At 45.7% G+C, this 13,869-nt stretch overlaps 1 protein-coding gene across 2 annotated transcripts in view; it reads right to left on the reverse strand.

The window, feature by feature from the left end:
• SLC7A14 (solute carrier family 7 member 14) overlaps positions 1-13,869 on the reverse strand; it is a 53,302-nt gene that overhangs the window by 21,243 nt on the left and 18,190 nt on the right. The window contains exon 2 of one of the 2 annotated variants that reach the window (XM_080410502.1): positions 267-666. In XM_080410502.1, coding sequence (XP_080266628.1) covers positions 267-570 — 304 coding nt within the window. In that variant the 5' untranslated portion in view covers positions 571-666. Of the gene's footprint in view, positions 1-266; positions 8,736-13,869 lie in introns of those variants that run through there. The other variant, XM_080410503.1, reaches the window with a different exon arrangement.

The following is a 13,869-nucleotide window of genomic DNA, read 5'->3' on the forward strand; positions in this document are numbered from 1 at the left end:
GGAAGCCATCAGCAGCTCTTTGGGGTCATTACGCTTGGGTTGGTGGCTCCCAGTACAAGGTTTGGTCTGATACTAGGGCAATGAGGGACAGTGCATCCCATCAGCTGGGTAAGCCCAGTGTGAAAGGGATTTTTAGTCTATGGAGAAGTTGTTACTTTCTTGTAGCTTCTGCTGCTGAGCGTGGGTCCTGCCAGGTGTTTACCCATGAATGGAGCCAGAGGATGCACGAGATGGCCCATTACTCAAACTCCACCCACGTGACTCACCTGACAAGATGGAGGCAACAGCAGCGATGATGAAAGAAACGATGACCCCGGGCCCTGCCATCTCCTTGGCCACCAGGCCGGACACCACGTACATGCCGGTGCCCACGCAGCTCCCGACGCCAAGGGAGATGAGGTCAAGGGTGGTGAGGACCTTGGCCAGCCGGGTGCCCTGGGCAGCCGTGGTCCCCGTGCCCTCCAGCATCGACTCCACAGGCTTGGTGCGCAGGATGCGGGCACGCAGGGCATGGCCCGCCACCCCCCACGGCACCCGCCGTGGGTCCAGGCGTGAGAAGAAGCTGCTCATGGCTGGTGCTGGGCTCCGTGGAGGTGGGTCACAGATGGCTTTGGCAGCACCCACTCAGGGCTGCGGCTGCATCTCCCTCCTGTGCTGGTGGCCTGGCTGCAAAAGAGGGGCACACAGTTTTTAACTGCAATAGCAAAGAGGGATGTGTTCCATGTGGAGGAACTGAAAAGGGCACCTGAGCCAGTTTCTGGCTGGATCCCAGTGCTGGGTGAGCCCTGGTAGCCAAGGGGAGCTTTGCCTTCTCCAGTGCTGCTGCTCTGGAGAAATTTTTGTCCATCCCAATTGTTTTATACAACAGAGATGGTCTGCCCCCCTTTGTTTGTCTGTGTGGTTTTAGCCCCAGTAAACACAGCCCCATAAGGAGCAAGAAGATGACACCCTTCAAGTGCTACCAAAAGCGATGATGGCTATGTATAACAGCGAGGTGCTGGTGGCCACCGTGGCACATTGGGCCCTTGTGGAGACCAAGCCCAACTCCAAGCTCAGCACCATCACAGCATGTTCCAGCAGCAGGGATGCTCCTGCTGGCATTGCGTGTCAGCCCACCATCACTGTGCTGGGCCATGCAGAGACCTTCTGTGGGACATCACTGTGCTCCACCTGCGCTGTAAAAAATCTGGGACCTTAGCTCCACTCCTATATCCAGCGTGTTGAGATTGCTGCCAGGCTGTGCCTGGCTATGGGCTGTGATCACCATGGATTGGCCCTTACAAGGACAGGTGATAATTTTTTTTGTTATTTATTTTGGTGCTATAGCCAGGGAGCTGTAAGAATAAACTTCTGAACTGATTTTAATTAAATGTTTTTAATTTTTGGATGCTGCCATCATCCTGGTGAACCCTGCAGGAGAAAGTTTTTAAAGGTGCTGCTTGTTCAGGTCCCAGTGAATCGTGTGGGTTAAATGAGCCCTTGGAGTGGTTTCTTCATTCAATTTATCACTTCATTTTTGTAGTCATTGGAATACATTTTAGGAACTTCTTTTTTTTTTTTTTTTTTTTTTTCAATTAAGAAATGTGTTTTTTTCTGATGTAATGGCAACACACTTTGGGGTCTGGCTTCTGCGTAGCTAGGGCGAGCCGGGATAGGAGCGCGGCGGCAGCAGTGCCGCGGCCCCTCGAGAGCCAGTGGCCGACAGCATAGCCAGCTGCAGCTGTTTTTAAATACTTCTGAATCCTCCTGCCTGAACCCATCTGCTCTAGGGTTGTCTTAAAAGTATGAAAATATCTTGGTTTTCTCTTTCTCTTTCTCTGTGCTTTTTCATTCTAAGCCATATTCTCAAGAACTACTTGCCTGCTGCTGCTTCCCCCCCTCCCTTTTTGCTGTTCTTCAGCAAACGGTGTAGTTCTCAGGCGAGCTGCTGATACCAGCAGCAGTGACTTCCTAGTGACACATGATGACCTCTTGACTTTGAGCAAAATAACAAGAATTGACAATCTCTGCATGTTAATATAAAGGAACAGGTAACATAGTTTATTAATATTAATTTTAACCAGGCAGCTCCTTTCCTGTTATTACAGAAATATTCTTTTAATTGCCCTGAAGACAAAACAATTATTTTTCCATCTTTACATCCAAAACAAATTACATTGTGTCTGTCAGGCAGCCTTGTGTGGCTGGAGTTTATTAAATAAAACACAGCATTCATTTCATGTTTTGGTTGATCACGGTTCAAATTGTGCTCGTTTTTTACCTTGAGCAACCAGAAGCTGAAAGGCTGGATGTTCTAACAAGGAATAATAATAAGGAAAACCTGTTACTGCATACGTACATCTTTGGGTTGAGAATACAAACTGGGTTTGGCTTTTGGGTTGCTCAAGGAGTCAGCTGGTTTGTGGCATGGTGGGATCTCAGGTTAGGTTCTGCTTTCTGGTTGAAATAAAAGTTTGTGCTGGAAGGGGCAGCTGGGCCAGAGCTCGGTGGGTCTGCGCCAGCGGGGATGAAGCAGCGCAGTCCTTGGGGCAGTGTGTACATGTGCTGGCACCTCTAGGGTGGCTCTGCTTTGCCAGGGCAGTGTTTCAGCCATGGGGAAAATAAATTCTCTAGGAAAAGTGATCACCACCCAAAATTCATCTTCCTTTTATCGAAAGCACAGCATCTCTGAAGCACGGGCTGGCAAAGAGGTCATGCTCTGCTTCACCCAACCACTTCCCATCCTTTGTTTAATTGTTGTTCTTGGACTTTGTGAATGCTCCTAGGTGAACGTGAAAGACTCAGGTTACTATAATTAGGTTTGTGCCAAACTGACTTAAACTAGCCAAGAAACAGGGCAGACATCTGTCTGGTTTTGAACTGTTACAACTTGGATGTTCTTATCTCAGCGCAATGTTCTTGCGTACTTAGTGCTGTAAGAAAACACCTTTCCTAAGTGAACCCGTCTTTGGTTTACTCCTGCCAAAAACCTGCTGCAAAGTGAAAATAATAAATACTGAAGAGCCAGCTCTGAAGTCTTGTAAGGAAAAGCATGCTGAGAATCAATGGCTGGAAGCTGAGGTGGGACCAACCTCAAATAAAAGTGGTGGATTAACTATGGGAAGAGATGAACACTGGGAAGAGCTGATTTGTGTCTCTTGATGTTTTTATACCATTCCATTTGCTTTTCTGAAGGCTGTCTCATCACAGAAGCTACCAGAAGATGCAGGATAGTGTGGGATGGAGGTGCTGAGGCTGCAGGCTGGTCCTTGGTCCCATCCCCAGCTTTGTGCTTTGGCATGGGAAGACGTGCCTGTGTATTAAGGGGGTTGGGGCTGATGTGGTTTGATATCAGCAGTTTTTAATAATCTTGTCTGCGGTGCCCATGAGTGGCTGATGAAGGAGTTGGGAAGGGTGGCATATGCTCAGGTCTTGCTGGAAAAATTAGTGTGTCCCCTAAACCAAAGAGAGTTGAGCCTGACTGATCTAGACAGCCCTGTTCACTTGCAAGGCACATCAGGGTACAGAAATTACTTTGTCACCAGCATTGTAAAGAACTTCAGGGGAAGACATGCAGCCTTGTCCAGGGATGTTAAACTGCTAGAATAACGAAAAACCTTAAATATTTTAAATGGTTTAAATTTAATGCAGGAACTGGCTGGTGGATCTGTGATGTGGCCAGATTTAGGCTGCTGAGCTGTTCCAGCTGCCTGGGGCTGGGACCAGGTCCTCCTGCAATTTGTATGCCCCCTCCTAAGTCACTAAGGAGAAAAAAAAAAAAAAAAGAAACCAACAAAACAACCTCCAAAACGTCTGAAACAAAATAACTCTATAATTGCCACTATATTCACATAAAGCAATCATTTGAAACTATTCCAGATGTTTAAGTGAGATCAGCATATTGCTGCTCTGTAGCTTGGAAAACATCCTTTCACTCCATTTAAAACCATTAAAAAATACCTCATGCGTGGCAGCCACTTAACGCGGGGCACAGCCAGCTCACTCCTGCTCTGCTCCGCTTGCCCTGGCTGGCTGGAAGCGCACGGTGGGAAGGAAAGGGAATTTTTACTTGTGGGTTTGTATTTGTTCTCCTCATTGTAAACCTGGGACGATGAAGGGAGCTCTGGCTTGGAGGGGGTGAGCCTGACTTGGGGAGCTGCGGGTGGGTTTTGGAGCTGTGCAGCTCTCCATCGCCAGGCAGCCTGGGTCGGTGCTCCCCAGCTGATGCTGGCTGCTGCCACCACGTGCTTGTTAGCAACCGCTGTTTGTACCGCAACACTCTTCTTCATTAGGGTAAATTAACTAAAACAGCAATCAAGTCAGAAGGAGAGGCCTAGGTATCTACAGGCATGGATCTTCCTTAGCGTCTGGGTCGGCGCTGAACTCTTCCTGATGTAAAGCTCTTTCCTGCTGGTGGCCCCATGCTGGTGAGATGCAGCACAGTGCCCCCCAGCATCACGGATCCTCATCACCCCCACAGCTCCAGCTTCCCCAGGCGAGCTTCCCCTACCTAGTCTGTGCTTTGGGATGGCTTATTTGATTTGTCTGTTAATGACTCCCCTCTGTCCAGGAGTCCATAGGGGTATCCTTTAAGCAAAGACCTCTATTAAAAAATGCTGGGAACAGAAACAGAACATCAATGATGATAAATGAAAAAACAGAGCTCCTGTTGGTGTATTGACGGAAAGCCAGACAGGGGTACTCATTAAGAGGAAAAGGATTTTGGATTTCTTCGGTTTTCACGGCTCAGAAGTAATTATTACAGAAACTTGCTGATGCCCCAGCAGCAGCTGGGCCAGTGTGGTTCTGGCCCCGGCATGCAGGACAGCAGCGCCCACCTTGCTGCAGGGGGTGTTATGGGGAAAGCCTTTTCTCCTTGCCCAGGGAAGATGTGCCCCAGAAATGCAGGATCAAAGCAGGTTCCTATCAAACGCTGAGGTGGTGCCTGCTGTGGACATCAGAAACAGTCACACAGAAGCTTATAGTGCAGGAGCAACAGCCCCCCCGAGCCCCTCCTCGCTCCGTGTGGGGGCTGCATGCCAAGCTGGGCTGCAGCATCGCCCCTGGGAAAAGGGAGCCCCAAAGGCTCGAGGGGATGTGAGGGGCGGTTCGGGGTGATGTGAGGGGTGGCTGCTGCCAGCAAACCTGCTGCAATCCCAGATGAAGGACAAGAGAAAGGGGAGGAAACACGCTAGCCTGACATCCCTGCTCCCCCTCCTCGTTTTCTTTTAATTACTAGCTCGGTAAGGGTGAGGCGAGTGCAGGAAGAGACACAAGATACTGAATTTCATTACTGCTCCTACAGCAGGGAGAGAAATGACGTCAGCGGCGCGATGCGGCGCAGCAGGAGTCAGGCAGCAGCTCTGGTGGCCGCCAACCAGAGGGATGCCTTCTGCCGGGGCTGCTCGCCACGGCAATGTTTTCATTACAAATGCAATTTGATTTGGAGTTTTATATGTTTGTTTTTGCAGTGTTGATCCCCAGCTGGGCTGCCACTGTAAAAGCTGGCTCTACCTCCATCATCGGCCCTCCTTAAAGGGATTTAAAAGCCAGGCACAGAGCCGAGAGCGAGGACTGGTCCCTGCCAGTCCCGGCGCTGCTCACGTGGGTCCAGCTTCAGTAAGCTGGCCTTGTGCCTTTGCTGTTAAATTTGGGCTCTTTTTATTTTTAATCTTTCCATTTTTACTTCTGCTTGAGCAATTCAAGTGGAGCTGTGGTTAACTTAAATTAAAATGCTGGCTAAATTAAACTAGTAATATATTTCAGGTTTAAGACCAACTTTCTATGTTGCAGCCACTAAAAAAATGGGTTCATGGATATTTTGTGTGTGTCTTCATAGCAACGTGGGAGTGGAGAGATTGAACAGCACTTTCCTGTGTTACTTCCACCTGTGTTACATTAAGTGCTTTACCAATGTTAGCTCTGCTGTAGAGGTGTCTAAACATCATTACCTGCTTTTGACAAATAAGCAAAATAAAAGAAGAAATATTTAATTTGACCAAAACATAAGGCAAGGGTGCCACAGATGCAGTGCCAGCACCCAGGATTCCTCAAACTTTGTATTCTAGTCTCTAGTGCAAGAGTCAAAAGACCATAGATGTGTAATCCAGTAAAATAATTAGCAGGTACATAGAGATTGCCCTTTTTTCCCCTCCCCAGCCTTCAGAGGGGTGATGTGGTGTGCTGGTTTAACCACTGCTCTCTCTGGGGAGAGACTGGACTGCCCGAATAATAAGGGTGAAAAGGCAGAGGGAAGGATGGGTGAGATGTCAATGCTCCTTTTTGCCTTGCAGCTGGTGGGTCCCATTTCCAAAACTAAATAGCTAATTCAGTATTTGAGCATTGGTCTTTGGGCAGTGTGTCCAGGCAGGTGAGCAGTGAGGATGTTTAGGTGGCTGAGTGTCCATCTTCTTGCCTGGATGCAGAATAGGTGAGACCTGAAGTAACACATTCAGAGCTGAAATCGGAGCTGGTCATGGTGAAGGCCAGCAGATCCCTTGATATTGGGTTCTAAACTTTGCCAGGGTTAATTACATGTCAACCTCAGAAGCAGTTAGTCCAGGCTGACAGGGTCCCTTGGGATCCTCTGGAGCATCAGGCTAGTGACAAATAGCTCTTAGGCTGGAGGGATCAGTGTTTTCTTCCTTCCTAGAGGCAGGATGTGTTTGGAGGTAGTGCCTATAGCTCTTATAGCCTGCAGGTGATGGAAACCAAAATGCACCATTTGCCCTTTTGAGATGATTTAAGTTGAAAAAGACTTTTGAGATCATCAAGTCCAACTGTTAACCAAGGACTGCCAAGTCCACCACTAAACTGTATTCCTAAGTACCACACCAACGTGTTTTTTAAACACCTCCAGGGATGGTGATTCCACGCCTCCCTGGGCAGCCTGTTCCAATGCTTGACCACCCTTTCCATGAACAAGTTTTTCCTAATATCCAATCTAAACCTCCCCTGGCACAACTTGAGGCCGTTTCCTGTTGTCCTGTTGCATCCCTGCAGCCGCATCCCCTCCCCTTAGACAGTAAATCCCCTCCCAAGACACCAGGTTTTCTGCTGCCCTCCTCCCTTGCTCCTGTAGAAGACAGTCCAACGCCTGGCACTTTGGCTTTCCACTTGTTTTCTGCCCTTTTTGTATGGGTACCAGTGATTCCTTGTGGTGCAGAGTGGCACAGGACTGAGTGCAAGGCACTTACAACAAACAGTCTGTGAGTGCCGAGCTGTAAGTAATGCAATATGCATGAAGTGCTCCATTTGTGTTTGGAAAAAAAGCTATTTAATCAGCAGAAGGGGGGGCAAAAAAAAAAAAAAAAAGAAAGAATTGCAGAGAAAGAGGTATAATCAATTTGCACATTTTCAAAAAGGTCTGGTTTGTCATTGTTGTCTTGAGATGGCAAAGTAAAAGCCTTTAAAAATGTAACAATACTGCTAATGCAGGGAAATGACTAATCAATAGATGGGTGAGTTGAGCAGGGAGATGGGGAACCAGGAACTTCTTGTAACTGCTCTGACAGCCTCCCTCTGACAGAGTGATGAAACCACACGAAATTAGTAAATTTGTTCTTCCGTCAGTAAAATGGAGAAAGTAGCTGTCTTACAGAAGTGCCTGAGTGGTTAATTCAGTTGGGTTTTCGAAGGGAGCGGAAGAGAAATCACACTAAAAACTATTATCACTCCCCGAGCTGTGCCTTGTTGAAACCCATATTACTTTTGTACCTGTCCATAGTCATCTGCAGAAGGACCCTTGTGGCTCTATGTACCTTCAAACCCTCATTTTGCATTTGAAGTGCAGATGTTGATACCAATGCCAACGGCTATGGGACACAGTGTCCCACACCCTCCTGCAGGCGTGAGCCACAGCAGTGTCGAACACCTGAAACTCCTAAAGGAAGTTTCAGCTCCCAGGTCTGGCTGCTCAGGCTGTTTCAAGGACTGTTGACCTCTGAAATTCAGACATTTGAAACACTGCAAGCCTGGTGCCTGGGAATTGAGATTTGTCGCATATGCTGGCACATACTCCTGCAACCTCCCCTCTGGTTTTGGTGGTAGCAGCTCCAGAACCTGAGCTGTCACAAGAGGAAAAAGCATTTTCCTGATAGTATAGTGTCTTCTCCAGGTCGTAGGGAGCTGCCTGTCTGCAGTGCTAGGTATATGTTGTTCTGGCAGTATGATTGCTGCTGGCATCAGCAGGGTGGTTGCAGCCTTGTGCCTGCAACTCTGGGCTTTTTCCTATTTTGGGGTAGCAGATTATACTTCCAGTAATTACTGCTTTGATGAGATACACATTTTCTGTAATGAATCTCACTGTCAGAGTGGACAAAGGCTGCCTTTGTATCACTGAAATGTTTAGACCCGGGATACCAGACGGTCTCTTCTAGAATACTCATTTAGAAACTGTCTTTGCTTTAACAACATGCAGGAGGAAATCTCTGTAATTACTGGGTTGTGCTTCCTTTTTCTTTCCTCTGTGGATCCATACTTTTACGTCGCAGAATGAAAGTCATTATGGTTTGCTCCAGGCCAGCCATGAAAGCTGTTTTCATTTGACATAATTCACAGAATAGTTTATTTATTAATGTGTGAGGCTCTCTATACAGAATGGATTTTTACTGTTGTGAGAGTCTGGCTGATGCATCATTATGACAACTTATTCCATTTCTGGGTAGCATTTTGAATTTCAGTGGCAAAAACACAAATTAAATCTTTCAGTAAAATGCCAATTTAACACTTTTGGCTTTGTTGTCCAAACTGGGGGGGGGGGGGGGTGGGGGCAGAAATTACCTGTGTATCAAAAGAGGATCTGAAAATTCACTGTTTTTAAGCCTCTACTTCCATTTTGAAGATTACTGATTTTATAGAATTCCTTCATTCCCCACTAAGAAACTGTTTCCCCCTCTCAATGCTGACTCGCACTCACCAGCGGCCTTTCCGGCTTTCTGTAATAATTTAGTAGGAGCCTGAATTGGTCTTTTACACTGTAAACACATCAGGCTTACAAACACGGTTCAGCCTTTGCCGGGTTTTGAATGCATTTCTCTTTTGTGTGTGCACATGGTCTCATTAATTAGTTATCATGTTCCATCAGCGGTTATACAAATGTAATTGATTATGCCTGGCTGCCCCACTTCCACGATTTGGCTATCAGCTAATGAATGCAGGAGAGGTTCTCAAAGAACTACTTTCCTTAGAAGAAGCTGGAAAGACACATACTTCAATCCCCAGCCTACAAAAGGCTCCAGAAGAAGCAATAGTAGTATAAGCAAATCAATGGGGATTTTTTTTTGCATATCAAAAAGGGAGCCCAGAGCTGCGGGGTAATTTGGCTGGTTGTAGCCTGTGTCACTGAATTCCTCAACAGAAGTGAGGTAGATTCAACACACTTCAAGGAAGCAAATAGCAGCTCCTGCTGCTTTTATTACATGTTTGGCTGCTTATTCTTATTATTCACTAGGACAAAAAATCCTTGCTTCACATGAGCAATCCTCTTGCATTTCAACACAACTGATTATATGAGTAATGTGAGCTCAAGTTGATCAAAGAAGATGATTTAGAATAGCTTCTGTGTTTAGTCATTTATCATCATCAGTCAGGCAAATGCAGCGTAAGACCTAAGTGGTGTGTAGTGTGAGCAATGCCTGGTGTTGTGGCATGAGGGCTTTTTGACGTTTCTCGGTGAGTTACGAATGCATATCTAAATTGGCATCTAGGATGGTATTGGTGAGGCAGAATTAAATGAAGCATTATATGTTTTTAAAAATGCTAATAGCATAAAAACTAGGGTATTATAATATTCCTGAGTGATGCACATACAGTGTCCGGAGATGTCTTTGTGTAGCAAAGGAATCAGCATGAACCAACACGATTACCTTTAGCTTAAAATTTGCTTGCCATTGAAGCCCTGGTAGCTACTTGCATGCTTGCTCTTAGCCTCCCTTACTGGTGAGACCCCAAACCCCAACCTCTTTTCACTGAGGCAACACTTTTTGTCTCCCAGCTACAGTAGGCAGAGTCTCCCCATGGTGTGCTGCCGTGCCTGGCAAGCATAACTTCACTGGTGTGCCTGCATGCAATTAAGAGCAGAGTTGCTGAAATATAATCGCTGTAGTTCTTTGTGCCAGAGCTCTCAGCCAAAGGAACCTGACATATTGCTTCTTTCTGTCTTAATTTACTTTGCGCAGAGCTGGTGACCCGAGTTATTAATTGCACATCTCCTGGTCCCTGTTGCTTCCGTAGCCAGTTAATGAGTGGAACACACCTGCTGTTGCCCAGGTGCCTTAGAGGAGGCACTGGCATACCCAGATGCTTCCCCAGTGCCTTGCTGTGGGGCTGGAGTGGCACGAGACCTGTCACCAGCACTCTCTGCCTGTTCCCAGCTAAGGATGAAGGATGACCAGGAGAAGCATTCATTTCTTTCGCTATCAGGCTAGAGTGTCCAGATCCTACCTGCAGGCCACCCTGGCATTGCTGAGCATCACAGAGCAGTTGCTCATTTAGTACCACTCAACAGGCCCTAATGAGACCTGGTTCAATAATGCACAAGCACACGTTTAAAGCTAAGTTTTAATTGTGCTGCTGTGGGCGGAATGTGCCCAGATGTGCAAGTGGTGTCTCAGCACAAAGGGGTGTCTCCATCCTCAGGTTCAAAAAACTTTGTTGAGTAAAACCCAGCCTGCCGGAGGAGCGGACCAAAGCACCAACTTAGCTCACAGTCACCAACAGGCAAGAGTCAATGGCTGCTGAGAGGGGCTGCCCTCCAGCCCACACATTTGGTTTTATAGACATTTAGCTAAAGTTTCGACATAGATACCCCCATGGACACTTGTGGGGTAACCCATTTCCCTATAGGCAGCAAAACACTGATCCTTTAACTCTGTCCTCTCAGAATTAGGACATGGTGCTTGAAAGACCTGTGCTACAGAAGCTCTTCTTCTCTTCACCTGCCGGGTGGATTTAATTTATGGTGTCATGTCTTTCAGTAAATTATTGATACAGTCACCACGCAGAGGAACAGAAACAATAGAGTCACGTGCTGTGTGCCTCCACCTCACTGGTTTTGTTTCATAAGCGCCTGGGCTTCACTCTGACAGTTTTATTGTGGGAAAAAATAGTTTTCTCCTAGCGATGTTCCAGCCTGGTGACAGAAAGGGATGTGCTGTGGTGGCCGAGTCAACGCTAGCTGGAGCCCAGCCCTGCGCCGATGACCGCATAGTCTGGAGGCAGGGCTGCTATTCCATGAGCCAAGGAAACATGTACAAAAGAAAAATTGCTCAGTACTAGAAGGCAGTTTCCAGTTGACAACAGCAGCTTAGCTGCATCTCATCGCTTGTAAGTGAAAAATGTTTTAGGAATCTCTGTGGCTCATGAATCTGAGTTAGAATCTTTCCATTTACACTGTGGGTGGTTCAACGAGTTAAGCAGACTCACCCTGAACCGAGGTGAGACTCTGGCCAGGTTTTCATATTCATAGGAAGTAGCTTTAAAATGTCTACTATATTTCTCGACTCTGATCCTTCTGCATCCCTAGCTCTACTGTCTCTCACAAGAGTGACAAGTTCAGGCTGAACCATGGCTTTGTAGAGAGCACCAATCTGTGACTGATTTTTTTATTTTTTTTTTAACCGATGTGAAAAAAGACAAATGCTACCCACCTGCTAATGCCTTTTTGTGTGGCAAAGGGATCCCACTACCTCACATGGATGAAGAAGTATCTGATTCTTTTTAACGCTCTTACATTCCTATTATTAAAATGTCTTAATAATCCAAACAACAACATGTTGCTCAAACTTATACATTATGATGCTCTTAATAGCTCAGGTGCTCTGAAAGCAATGTTTTGATTATTTGAGGGTTGAGAAGTCTGACAGACTAAGTAGATTCTGTTACAGACTATTCTGTTATCCTCTTTTTTTTCTCCTTTTTCTTTTCCTTCCCACAAAGAGCCTAGGATTGCATTTACGTTTTGTAAGTTCTTGCTGTCCTATTTGCTTGAATGTTGCAGGGCTTCACAGGAAAACTATTAATTTGACCATTGAGAGGTTATCCTGTTCTCACTGAATTTTCTAGAAAAATTCCTGTTGCTTTCAGGGGAAGATGGATGAAATCTTATTATATTTGTATGATTTCAGAACTGAGAAAACAGACTGTCTTGCATTCAAGAAGGAAGTAGTGTCAAGTCAGCCTATAAATATATCCTTTAAAATATTTTGAGCTGGAATCCTATCTGATATGATCCCATGTGAGTCTCTGAAGTTCCACAAAGAATGAATTTTCATCATTTTCATATGATCCTAAAAATTAGAGAAGAGTAAGATCCATCTTGACTTGGGAGTTGTCACTGACTCCCTAAGGAGAATGATTTGTGTTTTAAATTGCTTCAATTTACTGCAATATGCACAAAGAAAGATACTCTTTGTAGGGAGAGTTAATTACTGAAACAAGTCAGAAAACTGGGGGATTCAAAATATAGGTTGGTCATTCATTTGTTCTGCTTTCGGTATGTGGCCAGATATCCCACCTGCTGGGAATGTTGTACTTGTCTAGAGGGGAGGCTGGGGTACCTGGGAGCAAAGTTGTACATCCCTGTGCCTAACTTAGGGAATTAAAGATCAAAGGTGCCTTTAAGTCCACCAAGTTCATTTTGTCTGAATTGCAGGCCATTAGATTCCAGGCAATTACTCCTGCCGGGAGCCCCATGACTTGCTTTGGCTAAGCTGCATCTTTTGGGAGGACATCAAGTCTTGACATAAACAGATGGAGAATCCAGCAGGTTTTCTGATAGCTCCTTCATCAGGTCATCAGCCCTCCACTGTTCAAAAATGTGATCCCTCACTTAAATCAGAATGTTTTGGCTTTAGCATCTCGGCACTAGTTCATGTTGTGCCTTTCTTTGGCAGACGGAGGAATAAGTTAGTGCCTAGTAATTTCTTTCGGTAGAGGCTCTTAGATTCAAGAATTGAGTCACCTCCCACCCTTAATTTTAATGAAGTGAGTTGCTCAGGTGCTGTAGTTCCTCCACTGAAAGGGCCCTTCTCTGGTCCTTGACAGACTTTTGCTTTTTTTTAATTTCAATTTTATTGTCATTTTTGTTGATGTCTACTGTATTCTAGCAGTCTCAGTTTCCAAGGCCTGAGATAGAATTTCCTTCCCACATCTCCCCTTACTAAGCAGCAATTGAACAAGGCTTTTTTTTCCCCTCTGTCTTGTCCTATCGCAGATATTGCCTCCTTTCTGTCTTCTCAGATATGTGCTGTACATTTACTTTGAGAGGACCCAAGATTCTTTGTCATCATCCTACTACTACACACATGCTACTCATCAGTCTCTGTTTTGTTGGCAAAGTTCAGCACCTTTGACAGATGAAAAAGGGGAATAGCGCTTGAGTCTTGGATCTCTGCAAGAACCCCTCATTTCTCTGTTCTCAAGCAACAAAGGCTCAAAACGTTTTCAAAACAGATAATTAGTTTAATCTAGGTGACTTCGCCCTAGTGTTGTTTTTGGCTGGTTTGAGTTTTTTTGTTTGTTTACAGTATGTTGTTCAACTACGGTAAGTCATACGCCTTAGCAATGTGTACCAATAAAATGAACACATGTAAATATCTTCAGCAATCAGACTTTCAGTCTCATGACAGTTTTTGGGCAATCAAACAAATGCCTTGGCGTGCTAAAATGTACTTGCCTACTACTTAGGGACACTGGGAGGATATTAATTAGTTAATATGCTAGATTAAATCAGACATGGCCTTTTTGAGCCAAAAGTCTTCTCTGGGGTTGACCGGAGTAATACTGCTTCCTCCTCCGCCCCAGAGTCTGTGTTGATTTAGGAAGCCCTATATTTTAGAGCGCTCTCAGTACAGCCTGTGACAGGAAGGCACTAAGTCAATCTGTATAAAC

The sequence above is a fragment of the Falco punctatus genome (genome assembly GCF_963210335.1).
Source record: "Falco punctatus genome assembly, chromosome: 13".
NCBI lineage: Eukaryota > Metazoa > Chordata > Aves > Falconiformes > Falconidae > Falco > Falco punctatus.